Raw genomic sequence first — 27,489 nt, forward strand, 5'->3', positions numbered from 1 at the left:
TTAAAGTCATTATTTTATTAAAGTTGAAGTAACTGCCTGGGCTATCATGTTCGATGAACTCTCTCATCCTGAACTAGCAGGATACTCGCCACACACGGACAAACCTTTATAAGAAAATAAATGCATGTCCCTTGACAGCAAAATGCAGACTCGTATAAAGACACAGCGTGAAGAGATCACCACAAATGATAAAACAGGATTAATAATCTCCAGCATCACAGATCAAACACATTCAAAGTACAGTGCCTCCAGAAAGTATTCAGACCCCTTGACCTTTGTCACATTTTGTTGTTTCAGCCTGAATTTAAAATGGATTAAATTTAATTTTTTTTTTTAATCACCGATCTACACAAAATACCCTGCAATGACAAAGTAAAAACATGTTTTTAGAAATTTTTCCAAATTAATTTGAATATGGAAAGCTGAAATGACTTGCGTTGATAAATATTCAGTCCCCCCCCCCCTCCCCGAGTCTTTGAAGAAGCACCTTTGGCAGCAATTACAGCTTCAAGTCTTCTTGGGTATGTCTGTATCAGCTTTGCACATCTGGATTTGGGGATTTTCTCCCATTCTTCCTTGCAGATTTGCTAAAGCTCTGTCAAATTGGATGGGGAGCGTGAAAAGCGGTGACAGCAATCTTCAAATCTTTCCACAGATTCTCAATGGGATTCAAGTCTGGGCTTTGGCTGGGCCAGTCAAGGACTTTCACGTTGTTGTTGTGAAGCCATTCCAGTGTTGCTTTTAGCTGTGTGCTTGGGGCCATTGTCCTGTTGCAACATAAATATTCACCAGTCTAAGGTCTTTTGCACTCTGAAGCAGATTCTCCTCAAGGCTTTGCCTGTATTTGGCACCAGCCATTCTTCCCTCTATCCTTGCACATCTCCCAGTCCCTGCCACTGAAAAGCATTGTCAGAGCATGATGATGCCACCACCATGCTTCATGGTGGGGATGGAGTTAGATGGGTGATGAGCTGTGCTAGGTTTCCACCAGACAATGTTTTGCATTCAGGTCAAAGACTTCAATTTTTGTCTCATCAGACCACATAATATTTTGCCTCATGCTCTGTCTTTCATGTGCCTTTTTGGAAACTCCAGATGTGCCGTCATGTGCCTTTTTCTTAGGAGTGGCTTCCGTCTAGCCACTCTCCCATAAAGCCAAGATTTGTGAAGTGCTGTAGATATTGTTGTCCTTCCAGAAGGTTCTCCCATCTCAGTCAAGGAACTTTGTACTTTTATCAGTGGCCAATGGGTTCTTGTTCACCTCCCTGACCAAGGTCCTTCTTGCCCAGTTGCTCAGTTTGGTCAGACAGCCAGCTCTAGGAAGAGTCAGGGTAGTTCCTTATTCTATCCATTCCCTGATGATGGAGCTCACTGTGCTCTTGGGAACTTCCAACACTTTAGAAATCGTTGTATTCCCTTCCCCAGATCTATGCCTCCTCACAATTCTATCTTGGAGTTCTACAGACAGTTCCTTGGACTTCATGGTCGAGTTTCTGTTCTGACATGCACAGTCAACTGTGGGACCTTTTCTAGAAAGGTGTGTTTCTTTCTAAATCATGTACAATGAATTCAATTGGTGGACTCCAATCAAGTAGTAAGGACATCTCAAGGATGATAAAAGGAAATTGGATGCACCTGATCTCAATTTGGAGTGTCATTGCAAAGTGGTTGAATACTTATTGACTCAAAACATCAGATTTTCATTTTTAATTTTGTAAAAAATTCTAAAAACATGTTTTCACTTTGTCATTATGGGGTATTTTGTGTAGATCAGTGACAAAAAATTAAATTTAATTCACTTTAAATTCAGGTTGTAACAACAAATAGTGACAAGTCGAGGGGTGTGAATACTTTCTCAAGGTACTGTATAAAATCAACTTATGGTTAAATTAGGCATTAAAAACTCCGATGGCTGTGTGACAACTTCGTTGAACAGTGCCTGCGACTGGTTGGGCATGCTCGTCAACCCCATGGGCCTTGCGGAACACTTCAAATCAGAGAGGGTGTGGGAAAACACACAAGAACAGCTGCAGCTAACTTTGATATAATCAACAAAGTACAAAAAAAATCTTGTGGTTCAATTAAATGTAATCAACGTAGATTGAATAACTGCACTAAACAGCTTTTTCGAACTGTGCTTAAGACCACTTGGGAACACAATACTAAAGCAGGCTGCTCACGGGCACTGTATTGAAGTTGGTCTGCATGTTGTTGTCAAGAGCCATACTTTTGTTATCTCTTCTCCTTGATAAAGGTTTCTCTGTTGAATTTATGACGATTTGATTCAGGTCTAACAATGAACGTCATTATATAATCAAGGAACGCTCAAAATACAAGAAATTCAGAAATTGTTTTCACAAATGTCATTTTCCCGATCCTTGAGGACTCATAATAACCTTTGTAGTTTATAGACTCGAACAATGCAAGTAAAATGGAGCAAAAAACAAGATAGTTTTTTTTTTTGGACAAAAATACAATGTCGAATTATCGAATACCAACAATCCAAGACTGTTTCAAAGTAGATTTTAGTCACGGTGATACCCATTTTGGAATGTTACAGATTTGTGGTGATCACAAGGATATCCCATTTATCAACGCAAGACCTACCTCCGTCTCCAATTTGGGTTCCCATTGGATGATGCAGTGCAGCTCGCTCCCTCTCCTCCAGACTCTGAGAACGTCGACAATCAATGGCTGGAGACAGGATCCTCACATGACATTGGCCACGGATTCCATGTGCTAGATTACATTACAAGCAATGCTGCAGGGTTGATGAAGGTCGAGAGGGTTTGCGGCAAGGACAGAGAGGGAAAGGCATCAGGCGGCCAGCGGCTCAACAAATGCTACGGAGGGTTCATGCCTGTCTGGGATGAGTTTGTGATATGGTTTGGCAGAAGTAAATGGTAACCATTATTTAAAGATGTAATATTTATCCAGGGAGGAGTCAATGCATGTCCAATTAAAGAATTCTTTGTTTTAGCCTTAAATCAGCAAATCAAGAAATGTTAGTTTCATGATTATGAAAAACTGTCATTGTCCTGATGAAAAAGTAAACATCTATCAGACATTTACTCATGGATGAACTTTATAAAAGCCTTTCCCAGCAAGCATTCAACCACAGCACACTACGGACATGTGTTTTTCTTCTGCGATTATAAATTATCATCTGCTTGCCAAACGTGACATGCTTAACATTCATATCAAGAAAAAAATTGGCTTACAAGAGCACTTAAAATGATTTATTTATTGTACAAATGCTGTTGTAAGGCCAAACTAAGTAGTATCCTGAGGTTTGATGTGTTGTCTTGGTTATGTTCCCATTCGATGAACACAAAATGAAGCTTGAACATCAAGTTAGGACCAATCCTGAATCAGATATCCACAGGGTCAGCGTAACAGCAGTTTGGCCATGTATGGGCCTTCAAGCTCATATCCCAGCTTTCTGTAGTAATTCCTTGTCCCAACTCCTGCAGACGCAAAACATCATATAAATGTGTACACATCATTCAAACGCCAATTGCGAACCTTAGGTTATGGTGTTGGTTGAATAAAACGTCATTGTACCTGAAATCACAACGATCTTTGTAGAGCCATGTTCCTCTTTAGATATCCTCTCTGCCTCTTCCATGAGCAACATTCCAAAGCCCTGCACGAAGAAAGCGCAGCACATGTAAATAAAGGAGAACGTTGTGATGGTGACGGTTAAGTCAAGTATTAACACAGTGCTCAAATGCAACTGCAAACGACGGGTGCATGGGTCCTCCACTGCTGGAATAGAATGGAATGGGATAAAGTTGGTTGGCACTGAGCAAGCTGAGTACAGGGCACCTGGTGCTGGAACTTTGTCGGGTCTCGGCTGCTAACGGGGACAGCGCTGCCATAGACGTGCAGCTCGCGCACGATGGATGTTCCTTCTCGCAGCTCTGGCCTGTAGCTCTGCTGGGAGCAGCGCCGTAAACGCAGCAGACCCACGAGCACATCCTGAGCTGGATCTTCATAAGACAGGAATGTTTCCCAACCACCATTTGCCACATAGTCTCTCCGGATCAGTTCAATCTGCCAGAAGCGAAGGTGGGTTCGGCGATAAGGGTGATGAATGATTTTACAAAAATAAAACCAGAATGACCGCACCGTGGTCGTAACCTGTGACAAAAATCCAGTAACACACCGTTTGGGAAACGCACATTTAAAGCATTCTTAAAAGATGAACAGCGTGGTTGGGAAACACGCATTTAAAGCACTCTTAAAAGAGTTGATTTGTCACAGTTACAGTGGGGAGAACAAGTATTTGATACACTGCCGATTTTGCAGGTTTTCCCACTTACAAAGCACGTAGAGGTCTGTAATTTTTATCATAGGTACACTTCAACTGTGAAAGACGGAATCTAAAACAAAAATCGTGAAAATCACATTGTATGATTTTTAAAAAATAATTAATTTGCATTTTATTGCATGAAATAAGTATTTGATCACCTACCAACCAGGAAGAATTCCGGCTCTCATAGACCTGTTTGTTTTGTCTTTAAGAAGCCCTCCCATTCTCCACTCATTACCTGTATTAACTGCACCTGTTTGAACTCGTTATCTGCATAAAAGACAGCTGTCCACACTCAATCACACTCCAACCTCTCTGCAATGGGCAAGACCAGAGAGGAGCTGTCTAAGGACATCAGGGACAAAATTGTAGACTTGCACAAGGCTGGGATGGGCTACAGGACAATAGTCAAGCAGCTTGGTGAGAAGGCAACAACTGTTGGCGCAATTATTAGAAAATGGAAGAAGTTCAAGATAACAGTCAATCTCCCTCGGTCTGGGGCAGTGGAGCCTCAATGATCATGAGAAAGGTGAGGGATCAGCCCAGAACTGCATGGCAGGACCTGGTCAATTACCTGAAGAGAGCTGGGACCACAGTATCAAAGAAAACCATAAGTAACACACTACGCCATCATGGATTAAAATCCTGCAGCACACGCAAGGTCCCTTTGCTCAAGCCAGCGCATGTCCAGGCCCGTCTGAAGTTTGCCAATGACCATCTGGATGATCCAGAGGAGGAATGGGAGAAGGTCATGTGGTCTGATGAGACCAAAATAGAGCTTTTTGGTTTAAACTCCACTTGCCGTGTTTGGAGGAAGAAGAAGGATGAGTTCAACCCCAAGAACACCATCCCAACTGTGAAGCATGGAGGTGGAAACATCATTCTTTGGGGATGCTTTTCTGCAAAGGGGACAGGACGACTGCACCGTATTGAGGGGAGGATGGATGGGGCCATGTATCGTGAGATCTTGGCCAACAACCTCCTTCGCTCAACAAGAGCATTGAAGATGGGGCGTGGCTGGGTCTTCCAGCATGACAACGACCCGAAACACACAGCCAGGGCAATTAAGGAGTGGCTCCGTAAGAAGCATCTCAAGGTCCTGGAGTGGCCGAGCCAGTCTCCAGACCTGAACCAAATAGAAAATCTTTGGAGGGAGCTGAAAGTCTGTGTTGCCCAGCGACAGCCCCGAAACCTGAAGGATCTGGAGAAGATCTTCATGGAGGAGTGGGCCAAAATCCCTGCTGCAGTCTGTGCAAACCTGGTTAAGAACTACAGGAAACGTCTGATCTCTGTAATTGCAAACAAAGGTTTCTGTACCAAATATTAAGTTCTGTTTTTCTGATGTATCAAATACTTATTTCATGCAATAAAATGCAAATTAATAATTTAAAAATCATCCAATGTGATTTTCAGGATTTTTGTTTTAGATTCCGTCTTTCACAGTTGAAGTGTACCTATGATAAAAATTGCAGACCTCTACGTTCTTTGTAAGTGGGAAAACCTGCAAAATCGGCAGTGTATCAAATACTTGTTCTCCCCACTGTATATGAGAACGAACTGATTTGGCACATGGTCACCGATTGTTTAACCACAATATTCAAAAATTACATAATAATATAATTTTAGGGAGGCATGTACCACCTTGATTAAACCTTACTAATAATTTTTATTCGACATGATAAGATTTTTTTGGGGTCCCTCATTGTGATAAAAACTCGACCAAAAATTGAAATCTGACGCAACAAACCTGAACAGTGTGTAATCAGCAGAAGCCTACAGGCCTATTGTGTTAGGCCCACCAGAAAACCAAGATGGTGGCTATATAATTTTGTTGGGGTGCCATGGTGGGTGGAGTCAAATGACAGATGTGGGTGTGGTCTGGCAGTTGTCTGACCAATGCGTGCACATTTCAAAAATCGACCCCAAAAAGAACCCCAACAAATCAACAGCAGCAACACGGAGCTCTTGTAGACCTGCGACATGTCGCAGGTAAAAACCTTCCGCAGTATTCTGGATAGTCAAAAAACACCAAACATAGCTAGTAAGGCACAAATATAGCCCTGATATGGAGTTGGTCAACAGAAAAATTATTCATCTGTGTAATCTATTGCAATTGTTCATCTATTTATACATTTAAGCATGAACAAGTTTTCAGGGCCATACAGATTTTGAGAAATGGTAAAGAAAGGCAAAGGGAGTGGGAGGATAAGAGAGAAATAGAAGGGTATTTGAAGAGGTAGGAGGGGAGGCAGGGGGTTTAGGATGCGAGGGTGCACAGAGGGGAGGAAAAGTCGAAATGTTGAAGAGCAGGGATATATGGAAAGGGAGGGATGGGTCAAAATACTATCATTTCACTGATATAATACTTAGTGTGCAAATGTGATGTTACAGTCCAATATAGGAAGGAATTTTTCAAAAAGGCACCGAGTCTTCGCCGATCAACGTCACTGTATGAGAGTGTAACAATATAGTGTCGAGGTACCACACTTTCCTTTGAGCCATCCAGTATGGGTTTGATTCCCGACCCGACTCGTCTGGGTAAGATAAACGGTCGATTTATGTTTTGTAGGTAGGGTGCTGCATCAACGAGTACGTCGCCTGTCGGATGAACATTGCGCTGAGGACCTGTCTGCTAGCATTAGTGGTGGATTTTAAAAATCCGGCGGTGTTTCGACAAAGACGAAACAAGTTATCGCCTAACCTGACCAAGTTCCAAATTACTGGCCTTAAATGTGCAGCGGCACTGCAAAGGCAGCACAGGCTCAGTAATGATGCAATCAGCAGGTCAAATTCATGATCAAATGCCAGTCCAATCATGCATGAGCTAAGGATGATGACTGAATCGTAACTTACAATACTGTTTGTGCAAAAATCAATATTTTCTTCACAAGAAGTCGTCCCAATAACAAGGCTTGATGTCGCAAATCATGGAAATAATTGAAATGCCATAAATTATGGAATACAATGTTTCAATAGAAGCAACAAATTGCAAAACTTAAAAATGTAACGACTACCAATTTTATGAGATTCTAATGCATCAAGTCAAACAGATATTCACCAAACAGTTAATAAGTAAGAATAAGTAAGAAGTTCTCTGCGATTTGTCCCGACCACGTTTCCGCAGGGCGCTCAAGGTCTGCCAACCCCCCCCCCCCTTCTGGGGGTCAACAAAAACCCCTCCAAGCTGCAAGTCAACAAAAGGTGAAAATTTTGAAAGGGTATGTAAACTTTCTATAGACACTACATTCTCTTTCCCATGATTCTCTGGGCAACAGATACTGTTGTGCCACCTCCGATTGCGCATTCAGTCAAAGTAATCAGTGAGCATTTAAACTTGATTGCAGTATTATGGGGGACCACAGGGGTGCTTGGAAACTATTTGACTGACAAAAGATGTAGCTAGGCCAAGTAAACCAGTTACATTTGAATCATATTTAATTCAGTTTCTGAGCAGACAGGTTCCAGGATATTTCATCTGTCAATGTCTATGAAGGGGTTCAATGGTCAATCAAAGGATGGCATTCTGTGAAGCACAATGACAAAAGTATAAATTGAAAGCAAAGGCATTACCTCATAAGGTCTCACTTTATGATGTATCTCCTGGATCCCAACCTCCCTCGTCCGCACGTCTCGACACTAAGGGGGGTTCGGGGGTGGGGGGGGGGAGGAGGGTTTACAAATTACAAGCACAAACCAGGCAACTATAACAGTTAAACACAAGGAAACCTGCACAAGGAGGCCATTTGTTCCATTATGCCGATGCCATATCCACTCCTGAACATCGAAAACAAAGCGTTGCAACCAGATATCATACTTAGGTACAAAAAAGAGAAGAAAGCATTGGCAAATGAGGTGTTAATACCAATGCTTTTTGATTAAACAAAGCAGAAATCAAGAAAATGACCAAACACCAAGACCTTTAGAACGAAGTGAAAAGATCCTGGAAGTTGAAGAATGCCAAAGTTGGACCAGTGATAGTTGGAGCTTCGGGAAAGATGACGAAGAAACTCACAGAGATATTAAAAACCATCCCTGGGAATATTACGACAAACGAACTACATTTGGAAGCTGTCCGGGGCTCAGTGACTATCTTGAAGAGAGCGCTCGGCGCAAAACTTTGAGAACAGAAAACTTCACAGCTTGATCCATGAATCATGACCCCTTACTGAAATTAGGGTGGATACTTTGAGCCCACCCTGGGAAGACTCCATTCCACATTCTGAAACTCGCATATGTAGATACCAATCAACGACACACACACACACACACACACACACACACACACACACACACACACACACACACACACACACACACACACACACACACACACACACACACACACACCAAATCTGGATCTGAGAATTTATTAAAGTGATTCTTCACCATTGAGAGATGGGGCTTAAAACGAAATTGCATATCATCTCAAAACGTTGCGGACGGATTCGGACGAAACTTGGTGGACATGTTGAGTGTGTGACAAGGACTAATTGCTTCAATTTTGGTGAAGATCCGAATCTGGATCCGATAATTTTTTAAGTGATTCTTCACCATTAAGAGATGGGGCCAAAAACGATATATCGCACGATATCTCAAAACGTTTTGGATGGATTCTGACAAAACTTGGTACACTGGTTGGGAATGACACCAAGAAAAAATGATTCAATTTTGGTGAAGATTAGAATCCAGATGTGGAAGTTGTGGAAGGATTCGAAAAAGTTGTGTTGTGGATGGATTCAGACAAATCTTGGTGGACAAGGATGAATCGTTGGATTGGGTAAGACCCCTGAGACTCTTGACACCAGGTAAACCTGTTATGGCTCTTGAAAACACTATAAACCACCTTTACACTGCTACGACCCCGTAAACCATTTTGAATATTAGACCCCTTAAGATCCCTACCGAGTGCCGTCCTGTTTCGCCAAGTGTCACTCCATGATTGATTTTTCATCTGTTTGTCCGTTTGTGAGCAGGATATCTCAAAAACTTATGGACGAATTTGGTGGACAGGTTGGGTGTATGACAAGGACGAATCAATTCCATTTTGGTGAAGGTCCGGATCTGGATCCGGATCCTGGAATTTTGAAGCGATTCTTCACCATTGAAAAGAGATAAGGCCAAAAACAATATAATCGCATGCTACCTCAAAAAGTGATGGCCAGATTCGGACAAAACTTGGGGGACAGGTTGGGTGTGTGATGGGGACAAATTGATTAGATTGCGGTGAAGATCTGGATACGAGAATTTTTAAAGTTGTTTGTGTGCTTGTCTGTTTGTTTGTCTGTGAGCAGGATATCTCAGAAGGTTATGGATCAATTTTGATGAACCGTGGTGGACAGGTTGGGTTTGTGACAAGGACCAATTGATTCGATATTGGTGAAGATCCAGATCCGGACACTTGAATTTTTAAGTGATTCTTCACCATTGAGAGATGGGGCCAAAAACAAGATACAACATGACATCTCGAAAAGTTATAGATGGTTCGGACGAAACTTGGAGGATCATTCGAGTTGGTGACAAAAACAAGCTGATTAGATTTGGTTCAGGCCCAGATTCAGATGCAAAACATAAACTGTTCAGCCTGGTGGAGGTATGTGCTCTACTGAGTGCCGTTGTAGTTTTATTTTGGAATTGTTTGAATGTACTCAGTAGTCATGAGCGTACTCAACAGTGAAGACTTTGCTGTCTTTACCTACCCTTTGTTTTCCACTTGTTTATGACCATTTTGCCTTTTGCTTTCTCAGCAGGGAGCTCCTTCATTATAATAACTGCCTTTCTTTTCCACTTGTCACTATATTACGCATTTGCTTGGGTGTACTCAGCAGAATGTCTTTGCCGACTATCCCCCACGTTTGTTTTACATTTACTATCATCTACTTCGTTTTGTAATTGCTCTTTCCCATCATCCTCTTCGGTTGCATAAATATCAGCCAAATTTATTTCAGGCCCAACTTTCTAAGATTTATGTTCGTGGAACAGATTTATGTGTTGAACAATTAGTACCATTCAGGCGGTGGTGTCCTTTCCACAAGGTATATACCATCAAAGTCAGCGAAGTGAAGTAGGAATTCAAAATCTGGTGGTACTGTGATGCGGAGACGTGCTCGTGTCTGAAAGGTGACATATACTTGGGAGAACAACGCATAGTTAAGTTGGACAAGGAGCCAGAGTTGTCAAGCAGCTGGTCTCTCCCTGGTGTAAAAGTGGAAGAAATGTAACAGATAATTTCTTTACTTCTGGCCGTCCAGTTAATAAGCTATTCAATGACGGCTTGACCTATGTTGAACATTGCGATTCAACAAGCCAGATGTTCCAGATGTGATGAAAGCGAGTAATTCCAGGGAGCTCATCGTTTGCTTTCATGGATGAAGCTACCCTCGTTTCTGATATACTAGTGCAAGTAAAGACGGTGCTGCCTCTCTCCCCCATGCATCATGACAACAATGTTGAAGGCGATAACCAGAAGCCAAAGATCATCCTTCCTTACAATGAGACCAAAGGTGGAGTAGACAACCTCGACCACCTGGTTACATTGTATACTGCCACAAGGAAGGTCAATCGATGGCCTGTCATGCTCTTTGGGAATACAATAGATGTTGGTGCTGTTGTTGCTTTCATCATCTGAATGGCAAATTTCCCACAATGGAAAGCATCTGAGGGAAAGTGGTGAAGACAAAGTTTCCTCTTGGATTTGGTACACGAGCTGACAATTCCACAGATAAAGTGCAGAGCCGAAACACCAACCCTTCAAGCTCCAATAAGATTGGCAATTAAGTTTTTGGGTGTACACACAGTTCACTCAGCTGCAGAAGAACACCAGAGGAAGAAAAAGAAATGCTACCTGAAACCTAGTTGGTAGGTTACGTGCTCAAAATATGTTGGTAGCATGACTTGAACCCCCCCCCCCCCAATCTTAACGTTCATCCGAGTAATGCAGCACTGTAATGCAATGCCCTGCCTGTGAAGCACCAATCTGACAGTATACAGTCAAATCGAGAATGTAACCCAGGCAGCTCAATGGTAAGTATACTACACCTACACACTATCTTGGCAAGAAACCTTTGGTAGGACTGGCAACAAACCAGATTTGCAGGTTTTTTTGGTCATATCTTACCTTCTTAGTGATCCAACAGAGACCAGATAGCTTGATGGTATGCTCCCAAACGAGCTATTATGCTAGCATTAAAAAGGGTCATTCCTCACCCCCATAGGAGAGAGGGTGGGGTAAGAGGAGGCGGGGGCAAAAACATCAACTCAACATAAGGCAACAATAAAAACTCACAAAAACGCTTAAATTTCGAGTATAAAGGCCCTGTCACACCTTGATGATTTAGCCAGCGTATGCCTGACGTATGAAAAATTTAGCTAAAACGCTGGCACACCTCGAATATGTTATGGGTAAGTTTGTATACGTTAAGAGCACGCTGGCATACGTCGTAGTACGCTGGCATACGTCGTAGTACGCTGGCATACGTCGTAGTACGCTGGCATACGTCGTAGTACGCCGAGCTGTTAGACAAATTTTCCATGCTTGAAATTTTTCGACGTATGCCAGCGTATGACTCACACGTTCCGCATAATGCTGACCATAAGTTGTAGGCACGTTATGTAATCGTTGACACACGTTACTTGTAAGTTACTCATAAGTCGAAACACGTCAAGGTAATGGTTAGCGTCAGTGTTCCAGACTCCCTGGTTTTTTATCTTGCCAAAACGAAGTTTTTGCAAGATATGTTAGTCAGCTTGTATGTTTTTATTTTATTTTATTTTATTTTTTGTTTGTTGGTTTGTGTTTGTTTGTCTGTAATCACGTATAAAAAATTCTGCAGAGCACACTTATCATTGGAAATTTTTGTAACGTCGCATATCAGAGGCCTATAGAGGTCCCTTTCAGCGCATAAATATTTGAAGGTCAAGGTCAAAGGTCAAGGTCACTGTCGCAAATCAGGGGAGTCGACGAAACCCTTATTTTTTGAATAATTTTGATCGGATCGTCTTCAAACTTCATGGGAATATAGTTCATGGTCTGGCGCTCAGCTGATTAATTTTTGGTGGCGATTGGCCTTGACCTTCATGGTTAGTGCCTGAGGTCAAACATATTTGACCCCAAGGTCAAATTTTCAAGTTTTAGGAACCATATCGTGTAGTACCTCAAATTGAACACCTCGATGAGTGCTTTCGAGATATGTCAAGCTTGAGACATTATGACGTCATTTGGTGACGTTATGAGGCAAAAGCATATTTTTCATGGTTACTCTGTAGAACGATTCTCATCGGAATCTCTCGTAGGCAGATATTCCTCAAGGAGTCGCTCCTGGTGGATAGCAGCTCTGTTCACCTCAGTGTGACCTTAAAGAAGTCACACGTGGTCACCTTTTGGCAAGATACGGGTCATCCTGCGGGTGACATTGGTTTATTTTTTCTTCGGTACGACGGTGATGTTGACACTTCGATTTCTAGTGCGGTTATAATATAATATAATTAATAGGCTGCCGCTCAACTATGTAAATCATAACTGCACTAGAAATCGAATTGTCAACATCACCGTCATACCGAAGAAAAAAAAAAGAAAAAAAAAAAAAACAGGGAGTCTGGAACACTGACGCTAACCATTACCTTGACGTGTTTCGACTTATGAGTAACGTACAAGTAACGTGTCGACGTGTGTCAATGATCGCGTAACGTGCCTACAACTTATGGCCAGCGTATGCGGAATGTGTGTCGTACACCGAGTACGTCGAGAAATTTTCAACATGCTGAAAATTTCTCAACGTACTCGGCGTATGACGACGTATGCCAGCGTGCTCTTAACGTATACAAAACTTACCCATAACGTATTCGACGTGTGCCAGCTTGGTTCGGCAAATTTCTCATACGTCAGCATACGCTGGCTAAAACGTCAAGGTGTGACAGCGGCTTTACACTTCGATGTCTAGTGCGGTTATGATTTGAATCGTTGAGCCGCAGCCTATGAATAGCCTACGCCACGTGATCGTCGGCGATACGCTGCCGCGCTATGCATAAGTTAGACTATCGTTGGGCATAGGTTGTGAACGCCGACAACACGCTCAGCATTCGTTGGTATAAGTTATCTATATGTGATTGAAACGTTCTGTGTACGTTACTAATACGTTATGCATACGTCAATCACGTTATTATATGCCCAAAACTTAAAAAAAAGATCAATAGTTCAGCGTACGCCAGCGTTTTACATACATTTTGATATCTTGCCATATGCTGGCTAAAACATCAATGTGTGACAGCCCCTTGACTAAAGTATTGAATAATTAACTAGGAAACAAGATTCCAGCGTTACCTGTGTACCGAGGTCTTGCATGCGGGCCAGAGCAAGCTCTCGTAAGTTTCCATGTTCCACTCCAGAGGTTACAAGTGGCATTGGGATGTCCCTGCAAAGGCACGGACCAATTGGGGGAAACTAGAAATGAGAGGTAGCTGGAAACCAGAATATTGTTGCAGGACTTGCACAGTAACTTGCAGGTTTCAAAATTTAATGATAACTTAATTACAAGTGCTGATACCTCTGTGCCTCTTACAGAGTGGTGCCAAATACAATAAAATAAAATGATGATACCACATCGACCCATACCTATTATTTTGTTGCACAATAAGGACGACGAAGAAAAATCGCTTTTGTCTATCTACCTTCCCAACAATACGCAACTGTAATCGCGACACACACCTCTGCACACGGTATACACGGGTCCAAGGTGGTACCAAAGCGAGGATCCGAGCAACCAGATCAACCAGATCACCTGGTGGGTAGCTGCGGTAACGGCCACTCTTCCACAGCTCGTAGAGGCCAGTACCACGGATCACCAGTGTGGGGTACAATTTGAGGCCGTCAGGGCGGAAAGCTGGATTTTCAAAAAACTCCTTCATGAAAAATAAACAAACAAAACAAATTCAAACAACATGGACAGAGGCAAACTCTTATTGATTCTCCTGGAGCCCAAACTCTTCATCTGCACATCTCAAACATAAGAGGAGGGTTTCAAAATAGCAACCCCCATCAGGCAAAGTTAAACACAAATAAATCTGAGCTGCAGCATTGCAATCAATTTATTCGTTTAGCATAATAAGAAAGAATGAATCTTGAAAGTCAAACAACCACAGCCATTAAAATATACTTATGCTTGGTTGAGCATTTAAGTCTTTGATTTGACAACCACCAGGCATTGTGCTACTCACGACAAACTGGAGAATGTCCCGCTCCATGCCCATATTGGGAAGGTCCGGCATCATGTGAGCAACAACTTTGAACCCAGAATCTTTTGACAGAGAGAAGGATTCACAGACTGCACGCACAGTGTGACCTCTACACACAACCAAACAAACATACATACCTTAGACATGCCGAGATCATCAGCTACACAGTAAACACCGATCATCAGTATGTCCCCCCCCACCCCTCCATCCCCTATCCTACTTATAATTTCCAATTCCTCAAGAGCAAAGAGCCCAAAGTGCAAACACCTTCTGATGCAGTACGTATACCGAAATTTCTGCTCAAACAAGCGGGCACAGTATTAAACAAACACACATTGCATCTTTCCTTTAGCCACACTTCGCTAACCTGTTTGTATCCCTGGCCACATCTTCGTACACACTTTGCACCCCAATCTCGAGACGTGTGCAGCCATAGTTCAGCATGGCACCCAAATGCCGTTTCAGGCAGTAGTCTGGTCTCGTTTCAATGGTGATTCCGATACATTTTGTCTTGCTATGCTCCGAGTATCTGTCAAAAGGAAGTTGGAAAACATGAATATCAAATTGCATTTCTGCGCGTGTGCGCACACGCATGCACACGCACACACACACAGAATTAGGTATCAAAATTAGATAAACTGTATTGCAGAATGTTTACACGAGATATGCTTACTCTTTCAAGCATTACAGGAGAACTGAAAATTATGTTGATTACCTCCACTACCGAAGGTGGATGGAGGTTATGTATACACCACTGTTTGTTGGTCTGTCTGTGAGCAGGACATCTCAAAAAGTTATACACAGATTCGGACAAAACTTGAAGGACAGGTCGGGTGTATGACAAGGATGAATCGATTAGATTTTGGTGAAGATCCAGATCCGAATATGAGAATTTTAAAAATTGATTCATCACCAATGAGAGATGGGGCTAACACGATCTCTCAAAAAGTTGTGGACGAGTTATGACAAATCTAGGTAGGTGAGTTGGTCAGGTGACAATAACAAGCCAATTTGATTTTTGTTTAGGCTTAGATCAAGATCCGGCCCATCAGTGGGAAACAAAACGTAAACTGTTTAGCCTAGCGGAGGTATGCGCTCTACCGAGTACCGTTCTAGTTTCCCATGAAATCAAGTCCAAAACAACTTCTGGTGACAGGACAATCGATATTTAATATTTCCTGTTGTTTCACAGGCAGGTGATTAATCACTGTCTGCTATCCCTTGGTTGGACTTTAAACTGGGTGTCCTGTCTGCTGGCATTAGTTTAAAGATCCCACAGTGTCCTTCGCAAAGTGCAGGTGAGCTATTGGTGGCACAAAGAACAAACTACAAATTCCTGCCATATCTTCCTGTGTTGGAGTGGAAACCCGTCTAGGATTATAGCCTAATAACTGCTTCGGCAGCACCGATACTCTGCATAAAGCAAGGTATATAAATGAATGAAAGTGCACAACTAACAGGGGTTGTCAACACATTTGGGTGAAGGTAATGAACAAATGAATAAACGGGTAAATTGATAGGCAGATAGACAGAGAGCCAAGCAAACAAATCCTACCAATGAATACATGAGCAAGCTTTCATGACAAACCTTCTTTTCAATAATAAAATGATTGTTTTAATAATGCTTCTATTTTAAGAAAAGGCCAACGAGTGTAGATTTGATGCACGCGGTGTTCCAAAAAGACCCGGACAACTTTGGTTGTTAATATATTGAGAACCACAAATGACACAACAAGAACCTTTGGTTTATACGATACAGAAACTCAAAGTTTTGTGCACATCATCAATACACTTCAATGACAGCTCTGTTTGTCACGCGCACGACATCAAGGCGGTAGACGAGTTCTTGCCATGTTTATGGCCACTAGGGCGCTTGCAGCTGTCATCCTAGAACGAAGATCCTGCAGGATTTTCACCTTGGTGTTGTAGACAACATCTTTGACAAACCTCCACAGAAAAAAAAAATCAAGGGGGGTTATATCCAGTGACCGTGGGGGTCAGGCAGTTGGTCTGTCTCGACCAATACAGCGACCTGGAAATTTTTCATTCAGGACGGCTCGAACGACTAAGGCCCAATGAGGGGAGCGCCATCCTGTTGAAAAACGATATCGGGTTTCAGGTCTTCAATCTGTGGGAAGGCAAATCCTTCTAACATGTTCAGGTAAATTGTTGAGGTCACTGTATCCTCCACAAAGAAAAACAGACCTACCAAACAGTCGTGGAGAAGGCCACACTACACATTGAATTGTATGTGTTCAATGACCATGTGGTGGTTTTCAGAGCCTCAGATCCTCACGTTGTGCTGGTTGACCTTCCCTGATGCATGAATGCAAGCTTCGTCTGTGAACATGACCTTTTTCAGGTAATCTTCATCATCCTCTATGCGACTGAGCATTTCCAAGGCAAACAGCTCGCATTTCAGTCCGTCATTTGGTTTTAGTTCCTGCAGAATCTGCACCTTATAGGCATAAAGTTTCAGTGTTATGCAAAATCCTATGTACAGTGGTGGTTGGCAGGCCCAGTTCTCTGGATGCACGTCGGATTGATTTTCTGGGACTTTGTTGAAATGATTCACGCACTCGTTCAACGTCTGCTGCACTTGTGCTTGGTCAACTGGTACTTTTCTGTCTCTGACAACTTCGAGTCTCTTTAAATCTCTTGTATCACTCTCTGATACTAGTCCGAGATGGCGGATTCCTGCCATACCTTGTACAGAAATTACGCTGAACTTGCGTATCAGATCTCGTCTCAATGCACTGAGCTTCTCCTGTGGAGTCGCCGTTTTCTTTTATATTAAACCACCAGACCTGAAAATAAAGAAAACTTTGAGTTTCTGTATCGTATAAAAAAAGTATTATTGTATCATTTCTGGTATTAAATATATTATGAACAACCAAAGGTGTCCAGGTCTTTTTGGAAAAACTTTACAGTACTTGCTTGAGCTGTTATTACAAACACTGAAAAAATGAATCAAAGGTCGAAGTCTCACGCATTTAAGTGCACATAAGTGACGAGCATATTATTCACATCATCCTTAACATTTTCAGTTCACATGTTGCGAGATTTCCAGAGGTGCTTTGTATACATAATCAGTAATGATAGAAGTCACTCCAGCAACAAGGTCAATCGGCTCCCTCAAATTCCAAGTCAAGTTCCCAGCACGCAGCTCAGCGTACTTTGTCTCATGTCCTTTCAGCTCTTTTGCAATAGTGTGAATAGAACCTTTAAAAGGTGAATGCTCATACTTTCCAAACACTATGTGTCATTGTTCTGTGTACCGGACGGCCTCGGGTACACTTTCAGAGTTGTGCCCAGAGAGTGCATCATGTAGGTTGCGAATGAAGTAATCCCTGTATGACTCTGATAAAGCCATGAAAGTGCCACCCATGATGATGAACTCCACCTTGTCCACACTATGTCCCAGTTGTTGTAGCTGTTGGGATGGGCGGGTAGAGCAGCGTGTTCTCCGAGTCAAACAAAAAGCAGTTTGCATTGAGACTGCTAAAGGCTAGAATATGTATGCATGTATATAGTATACACTCTCTCACACACACACACACACACACACACACACACACACACACACACACACACACACACACACACACACACACACACACACACACACACACACACACACACACACACACACCAAGTTATTTGACATGCGATGAGCCACATTGCTATGCTGTGCACGAGTGTGTCACAATAACAGCCATGCCCACCTGCTCCAAGCGGTGGCGAGTTTGCAGGTAGGGATCATAGCGAGCACGAATTGCTCTCATGGAAGTGGGCTGGAAAAATCAAGTCAACCACGCAAACAATGATTCCATAACATCAATAGCATTAAACATACAGTATTATTGTTCAGAAAATAACTCACTTGCATTCAATCAATCATTGCATATTATTGTCATCACATTATCATATTCTATTATATTGTGATGAATTAAAATCCAGGTAAGGCATCTATTCATTAGAAAAACAAAGTCTTCGGAGAAAGAGAACGTGTGCTCTTCTTCCACCATAAGTGGGTTGTTGGCTTTGCCACCTTTCAACACTTCTCCTCTGGTCTTGACCCACCCATCCTCTCTATTTTACTCTCTTAATCCACTGACCCACCCCAGACCCTCATGGTTGTCCACATTCTTCTAGAAGCCCACAACTTATTTACTCCCCCCCCCCACTCCCAAAAGACACATTACCCTTCATGCTCACCTGCATTCTTAACCACTTGAGGTCATCTCCCATCCACAATCTTTTCTACCCAATTATCCCTCCCAAAGCCCACCTCTTTCCGAGTTTTAACTTCCACTGCTGTGATCGAGAGTCTGTGGCTGTATCCATCTTGTTCATCCACCATGTCCTCAACTTACCTTCATTCTTCCCCACATCCCTTATTTCTCCAAGTCTCCCTCTATTTTGTCCCTCAACCCTGCTGTTGGTGTGTTTGCTCCCCTCCCACTCCCCCCTCCCTTTCTACTTTTCTTTTTGTTCTGTTCCGTCTTGATTTGTTCTGGGTTCTCGCTTCTCCACGAGCCTCGACACTGTGTCCAATAAACCCCCCAAAAATCTGAACCCATGCCCCTCCTTCCACCAACTGCTTCATTTTGCTCATTGTAGTACTATACGTCTGAGCTTTCTCCTCCGTTTGATCCACTGCACTCCACTCCTCGATCAGTCTATTGATCACCCATCCAATGTCATCCAGTTTTCCCATAAGCCTCAATTCCGTTTATAAAAAAATTTAAAAAACACAATGTGCCTCGTTCTTGATAAGCAAAGACCTTTCATGCACTACATTAAATCACGTTGGGCACCACGGACATTACAAACCTACCTCATAACCGGTGTAAGACTGTGTTGAATATTCAAAATCTGAGTCCGGACCCCCAGGACAGTAGCTGCAGGATACAAGGAAATACTGATTAAAAACAAAGCTACATCACATGAAATTGACTGGCCTCAATAATAAATCAGATGCCAGAATGCCAGACAGAGGAGAATGCACAACTTTTAACACACAACGAAGATAATTTGCCACGGCCTTTAAACCTCACACCGACTACCTTTAAATGCTAATTGTTTAACGAACAGCCAGCAGAAGTGGACAAAACCTACACACAGATGTTTCCGGTGAAAGTGATATGAGGACACCGATGGGGCTTGCACATAACCGCAACCACCGCGATCTGCGAGGAAGAGCATACCATGGGGAAAATGTTTTGTCATCAATGAGAGATAAAGTGTGTGTGGATATCGAAGTGTAGAGGGAAACAGCTTAGTCCAAACAAATTAAAGAATACTTATTACTACAGCCATGCACTGGAAAAAACTCACTCCACTGGCTGTGCGAACTGGCTTCGCTTTCAGCTTCGGAAGCAGTACTTTGCGGTATTGTTGTGGAACAGCCGCTATAATGTCCACCAGTCGGGGCTGGCTGCTCAGCCGGTACTTGGATGCAGTCTTTGCCTTTATGCTGCATAAGAACATTCACAGCACATCCGCCGGTGAAAAGGCTGAATAAAAGCCTATGCTTTCGAGATAGATTAGTAGTTCCAGAAGTATTACTTTCGTATATTTTTGTTTTCGAGCACTTATATATTGGCAACTATGGAAATAAATGTTTTTTTGAAATTGAATTTTTTTGAAATAGAAAAATAGCCAAAATTCCTTGACTTTGTATTCATGAAAAACAGCAAAGATTGTGACATGTTTTGTTCCATAAACATAATCGAAGTCTACAATCATCCCTGACCATGTTGTGGAACGTCAGCTGAGGCCTTCACTTTTTTTCACCTTTATTCGCTTTTAAATTCAATTTCTTCCCATCGACTCGAGCGACTCAACACAAAATTTTCAACATAGAAGTGACAATACATGGATAATTTTTTTAAAAACAAAGTTACGTGATGATTGTATGGAAATGTGGCCGGTGTTTCAAAAAAAAAAATCCGTTTTCTGCAGGCATGGGTTGCGGGGTGTTTCACCGAGCAGGAATAAACAGGCTCGACCTCGTTTCGGTCAGCCTTGGCCAAATTATAATTTATTTATTGCTTGCCCTTTCGGATTACAACTTCATACATATAATGCGTCTCTTCGCCATTATTTTGCAATGTCATAATAACAAGTTTGATCGGAAGCATTCATGTATCTGCTTATGTCATCCTGTGTGCACTGCATGTTAAAATTTACAAACATGCATTTACAACGGTTACACTCAACCATTTCCTGCCCAATCATTTGTTTGCTATTTTATTTTTGTAATCGCTGTAAGTACTCATCAGCAAAGATTGGATGACTTTTTAAATGCAAGTTATAAAAGTTTAGTGCATAGCAATGTACTGGAATATAGATTCAGTTTGTATTTTGAAGTGTTTAGGGGATACTGTACCTACATAATCTGATGAGCATAGTTCATCGTTACTAAATTTAGTACGAGATTTTGGTATGAATTAAGAAGGTGTCAAAATAAATTGGACGACTCATGACGAGAAGTATAGCAGTATTGGTGAAATATCGATTTAAATTAGCCACACATATGAAACACAAGTGTTTAAGAAAATTCGTTCACACTGTACCATTACAGGGTAGGTAGGTACATTATACTTACATTGTTGGCATGATTCTGTCGGTACCTTAATTGTGTGTGTACATTCAGAACTTGATTGTGGTGTAATAAGCTCTGATATGCAAGTTATTCTTGTTTTGCATCTCGAATGTCACTTCTTGAATAAATATTTTCATAACATTTCAGTCTCTTTTTTTCCATGGTCAAAAATACTGCTTGGGTGAAATATAACATCAAAGTCCATTAAATGTTGCACTAAGACATTTTTTCTCATCAAAGATGAGTTGCTTGGTCCAGAAAATGTACGAATTGAACTCAAGCTCATTAAAATATGTCAATTATAAGATAATATCTGGCAGCGTTTGGTCTCGGTGGCCATCTTCGATGCCATCTTGAATTTAAACATGTTAAATTAATATTATAAACTGCAAACATTGATTTTTCAATTCTGCACTTTAAATGGAACATAAAAATGTATGTTTGCAAATTTTAAACATAAAATGAACACGGAAGTGTTTTTTTTTTTTTTTTTTTTTTTCCCCATATAAAGCATCTTGGCTGGATTTTAAGAAAAGTATTGCACCCTCTACCGCCACCAGAAACCACAAAACCAGACATCTACCACCTCCTTTCTGGTCTTGCACCTTCTGCTCCTTCCGTACTCTGTCCCCCCCCCCCCCAGGCTTCTGCAGGGCACACACGGGCCACCATCAACCCTCTTCTAGTGAAACTGCCAAAATCCAGGATCACTGCTCACCTCCGTTCATTTATTCCTCTTTTTTTTCCCACCTGTGGGACTTTCACATCCTCTTCAATCTCATTATTTCCTCCAAGTCTTCAAGACAGCACTTCACCACCATCTCAGATCAACCCAATCCAAAACCATGATCTTTTCCCTTGCTAGCACCAACCCCAAACCCTCAGATCAGGCCAGGCATGCCTGAATATCTATGCCAAAAGTGAGCAGCGCATCACGACATCCACTTTCCACCAGTATTCCAGGGACCTCTGTCTGGCCATCCCCCAGGAAGATGCCTGGCCGATCCCCATCTTCTTGAGATACCGATCAACCTGCTGCAATTACAAGGTCCGTGGTCGGTCAATTGGCCTCCTCCACTCACGAGGCTCCCTGGCTGAGAGAATCTGGAGAGCAAGATCAGCGTCAGGAAAACGAGCCACATGTCCATACAGCCGCAGCTGATGCTCACAGACTATGCAGGTAATAAATCTCATTTGAGTCTCTCTCAGCAACCGCTTGTTGGACATAAAGTCCGACCAGCGATAGCCAAGGATTCTCCGAAGAGACCTGGTACCAAAGGAATTAAATCTCATCTCAGACCCCTGGTCAGAGTCCAAGTCTCACATCCATAGAACAAGACTGGAAGCACCAAGGACCTGAAGACGCAAACTTTTGGCCTCCCGCACAGGTACCGACAGCACCACACCCCATGATCCAGTGAATCCATGACTCACTAGGCCTGACCCTGACTGATCATTTACCCTAGGTCGGTAGCTACTTCACTGCAGTGAACTGTCAAAAGTCCTTAACCAACAGGAGTTCAGAAGTTGGCATGTACTGGCATATTGTTGTCATTTTTAAGGTGTTATGGTATTTTTAATATCCACAAGTGAATGCTGGTAGGTTAACATCCCATCTGAAGGATGGAGTATCCCAATAATAATTTATCATGGTGCTGCCTGTGAACCACGAAAATATTAGTTGATCGTGAGACTGGAAATAAAATCCAGACGGGACAGACTAAAGATAAGTATGTGCCTTTGAGTCATCATGTAAGAACCCGCAGCTACATTTACTCTCGTCACGAATCCTTTAGGAGTGTCTGTGGGACAATGTGTTGATACAGTGTGATAGTAACACTTGTATGCCTGATTCGATATGGAATAGGTCATTTGTGTAATATGTATGTATATATATATATATATATATATATATATATATATATATATATATATATATATATATATATATATATATATATATATATATACACACACACACACATTGTATATCTGACTGTGAAATCTTTGTTGAGGTGAGATGTCAATTCAAAAAGTTGAGTTGAGCAAAAGGTAAGAAGTTATAATGTTGCAATTAGACTTCCAGCTGTGTTGAAAGATCGCCAGGGTTTGAGAGATTTCTGGTCACGAATAATCAAGACGCTAGAGAGAGAGGCTTTCACGGTTAATGGGATCACAGAGTGGAAGGGGAAGAAGTCAGTCATTTACTTTGGTGTGTACATTGCGATGCCAGAGTATTGAGTTCACCTGTATGCCGGTTTGGACAAATATCGATTAAATATCCCCTTCAGGTTTTGCAACAACTATATCATATGTTCTTATAAAAGTTCATTTCCGAGGTCTATTAGATTGTATGAAAACTACCGCCTTCATGATACTTTTAAGATCTCCTGTTTGAAATCTTTATATTGTTGTAATGTCCTGACAAAGTAGAAAACTTAGCTTTAAGCTATATAGTTTCGGTTCGATTCCCAACCCAATGGTAAACTATCAAATTGGGGGTTTGTAGACAGAATGATGCAACCCCAAGTGTGCCATCCCTTGGACGGACGTCAAGATGATCTCATCTGTTAGCATTAAATATCCCACGGTATCTTGAGTGAGGAGTTGGCGAGCGAAGAGTTGGTGAGCGAAGAGTTGGCGAGCGAAGAGTTGGCGAGCGAAGAGTTGGCGAGCGAAGAGTTGGCGAGCGAAGAGTTGGCGAGCGAAGAGTTGGCGAGCGAAGAGTTGGCGAGCGAAGAGTTGGCGAGCGAAGAGTTGGCGAGCGAAGAGTTGGCGAGCGAAGAGTTGGCGAGCGAAGAGTTGGCGAGCGAAGAGTTGGCGAGCGAAGAGTTGGCGAGCGAAGAGTTGGCGAGCGAAGAGTTGGCGAGCGAAGAGTTGGCGAGCGAAGAGTTGGCGAGCGAAGAGTTTGCGATTTCCTGCTACTTTCAGCTAAATGTCAGGCCTGGCCAGCTGGTGGTGAAATACTTTGGCCAAAAGCTTTCCCCACCAACACAAGGGAATAATTGTGGCCATTAAGGGAGTAGGAGTAGGAGTAGGAATCATTTGGGAAACATACAATGCATCATAGGGATGTACATTTTATGTAGCATGTGGAGGATGACGAAGGTGATGATGAAGGTGATGTGATGTTGAAAGTGATGATGAAGCCGAAAGTGATGATGCAGAGGAAAGTGATGATGAAAGTGATGATGAAGATGAAAGTCATGATGAAAGTGATGATGCAGACGAAAGTGATGATGAAGACGAAAGTGATGATGAAGACGAAAGTGATGATGAAGACGAAAGTGATGATGAAAATGATGAAAGTGATGATGAAAGTGATGATGAAGATGAAAGTGATGATGAAGGTGATGATGAAGATGAAAGTGATGATGAAGGTGATGATGAAGATGAAAGTGATGATGATGATGATGAAAGTGATGATGAAGATGAAAGTGATGATGAAGATGAAAGTGATGATGAAGGTGATGATGAAGATGAAAGTGATGATGAAAGTGATGATGAAGATGATGATGAAGATGAAGGTGATGATGAAAGTGATGATGAAGATGAAAGTCATGATGAAGATGGTGATGATGAAAGTGATGATGAAAGTGAAGATGAAAGTGATGATGAAGGTGATGATGAAAGTGATGATGAAAGTGAAGATGAAGGTGATGATGAAAGTGATGAAGGTGAAGATGAAAGTGAAGATGAAAGTGATGATGAAAGTGAGGATGAAGGTGATGATGAAGATGAAGGTGATGATGAAGATGAAGGTGATGATGAAGGTGATGATGAAAATGAAAGTGATGATGAAAGTGATGATGAAGATGGTGATGATGAAAGTGATGATGAAGATGGTGATGATGAAAGTGAAGATGAAAGTGAAGATGAAAGTGAAGATGAAAGTGAAGATGAAAGTGATGATGAAAGTGATGATGAAAGTGAAAGTGATGATGAAAGTGATGATGAAGATGAAAGTGATGATGAAAGTGATGATGAAGGTGATGATGAAGATGAAAGTGATGATGAAGGTGATGATGAAGATGAAAGTGATGATGAAGGTGATGATGAAGATGAAAGTGATGATGAAAGTGATGATGAAGGTGAAAGTGATGATGAAAGTGATGATGAAGGTGATGATGAAGATGAAAGTGATGATGAAAGTGATGATGAAGGTGATGATGAAGATGAAAGTGATGATGAAGATGAAAGTGATGATGAAAGTGAAGATGAAGATGAAAGTGATGATGAAGGTGATGATGAAGATGAAAGTGATGATGAAAGTGAAGATGAAAGTGAAGATGAAGATGAAAGTGATGATGAAAGTGATGATGAAGGTGAAAGTGATGATGAAAGTGATGATGAAGATGAAAGTGATGATGAAAGTGAAGATGAAAGTGAAGATGAAGATGAAAGTGATGATGAAAGTGATGATGAAGGTGATGATGAAGATGAAAGTGATGATGAAAGTGATGATGAAAGTGAAGATGAAAGTGATGGTGAAGATGAAAGTGATGATGAAGGTGATGATGAAGGTGATGATGAATGTGATGATGAAGGTGAAAGTGATGATGAAAGTGATGATGAAGGTGATGATGAAGATGAAAGTGATGATGAAGATGAAAGTGATGATGAAGATGAAAGTGATGATGAAGATGAAAGTGATGAAGAAAGTGATGATGAAGGTGATGATGAAGATGAAAGTGATGATGAAGGTGATGATGAAGATGAAAGTGATGATGAAAGTGATGATGAAGGTGATGATGAAGATGAAAGTGATGATGAAGGTGATGATGAAGATGAAAGTGATGATGAAAGTGATGATGAAAGTGAAGATGAAGATGAAAGTGATGATGAAGGTGATGATGAAGATGAAAGTGATGATGAAAGTGATGATGAAGGTGATGATGAAGATGAAAGTGATGATGAAAGTGATGATGAAGGTGAAAGTGATAATGAAAGCGATGATGAAGGTGATGATGAAGATGAAGTGATGATGAAGGTGATGATGAAGATGAAAGTGATGATGAAAGTGATGATGAAGATGAAAGTGATGATGAAGATGAAAGTGAAGATGAAAGTGATGATGATGAAGGTGATGATGAAGATGAAAGTGATGATGAAGGTGATGATGAAGATGAAAGTGATGATGAAGATGAAAGTGATGATGAAGATGAGTGATGATGAAGGTGATGATGAAGATGAAAGTGATGATGAAGGTGATGATGAAGGTGAAAGTGATGATGAAAGTGATGATGAAGGTGATGATGAAGATGAAAGTGATGATGAAGATGAAAGTGATGATGAAGATGAAAGTGATGATGAAGATGAAGGTGAAGATGAAGGTGATGATGAAGGTGATGATGAAGGTGATGATGAAGGTGATGATGAAGGTGATGATGAAGGTGATGATGAAGGTGATGATGAAGATGAAGGTGATGATGAAGGTGATGATGAAAGGTTCACCTGTTCAGATTCACATCTTTCTTCTGCTCGTGTGCGTTGATGAGTTGCTTGATTATGTCTGTGATACTCATTAACATGAGCTGGGCTTGACTCGCCCCAGGAACACTCAATCCTGCACACATCCACACCAACATCTGATTCTCTCACACACCTCATGTTTCACCCAATTCCCGAGAACACAGTTCGCCATGTAAATTACAGTCCGCACAAAAAGGTTTAGAAACACGTCATGGTAGTTAAAGTTAAAACAAGAGCGGTAACTTAGCAAGCAGAGAGTTTCAATAGTTGTTCATTCGAGTCCCGACTCATGAATATCAGAGAACACAAGGGACAAGTCATCGATTCGCTGCCATTATAATTAAAGGTAACAAATAACAATACAGTACCTTTGTTTTTCTTCACCATGTTTTGTATCTCTTCGTACAGTATACCGTACGTGTTTTAATTAACTTCCTTTCACTGTGGTAAACACAGCGCCAGCGGATGGAATGTCGTGGCGTTCATCAAGTTTCCTTAATCCTTTGACTAACTGAGTGAAGAGCAATAACTAAAGATTAAAAAATAATATCTCTCACCACAGTTTGAAAAGGGGAAACCAATCTGGCTTAAATATATATCAATGAGTCACCACGGCAGCGATGCGTTCACTGCGCATGCGCAGCCTCCTTGGTTGGTCACCTCTCAATGCCTTTCTTCTCAATCAATGAACGCTATTTGTTGGCCATGACGGTATCGTTCGCAGCAGTACCTTTGTTGGTGAGGATTCTTTTCTATTTTTTTTTCCACTTCGTCAACATTTTACAAAATCCATTTGGTCACATTTGGGGTTATCGATGTGTATTTGTCGTTTCTTGTGATTAATCAAAAGATTTAGCATCATTTG

The 27,489-nt window shown here is 41.7% G+C and overlaps 1 protein-coding gene across 4 annotated transcripts; it reads right to left on the reverse strand.

Moving 5' to 3' along the window:
• On the reverse strand, positions 1–27,264 carry ELP3 (elongator acetyltransferase complex subunit 3). Of its 4 annotated transcripts, XM_085889834.1 has the most exons (15): positions 26,993–27,264; positions 26,607–26,718; positions 19,883–20,021; positions 19,664–19,734; positions 19,383–19,446; positions 18,268–18,336; positions 17,821–17,975; positions 14,910–15,071; positions 14,525–14,651; positions 14,016–14,209; positions 13,632–13,722; positions 7,886–7,951; positions 3,829–4,056; positions 3,565–3,646; positions 1–3,467 (listed from the first exon to the last, which is right to left on the reverse strand). In XM_085889834.1, the coding sequence occupies exons 1-15, from the start codon at positions 27,009–27,011 to the stop codon at positions 3,388–3,390; spliced, it is 1,659 nt and encodes a 552-aa protein (XP_085745960.1). In that variant the 5' UTR covers positions 27,012–27,264; the 3' UTR covers positions 1–3,387. The 4 variants fall into 4 exon arrangements, with proteins under 4 accessions (XP_085745960.1, XP_085745971.1, XP_085745990.1 ...); XM_085889845.1 differs by lacking the exon at positions 26,993–27,264 and having other exon boundaries at positions 3,218–3,467; XM_085889864.1 differs by lacking the exons at positions 19,664–19,734; positions 19,883–20,021 and having other exon boundaries at positions 3,218–3,467.
• Positions 27,265–27,489: the final 225 nt, after the last annotated feature.

The sequence above is a fragment of the Eptatretus burgeri genome, chromosome 1 (genome assembly GCF_056783735.1).
Source record: "Eptatretus burgeri isolate ZD-2024b chromosome 1, Ebu_testis_v1, whole genome shotgun sequence".
Classification (NCBI taxonomy): Eukaryota; Metazoa; Chordata; class Myxini; order Myxiniformes; family Myxinidae; genus Eptatretus; species Eptatretus burgeri.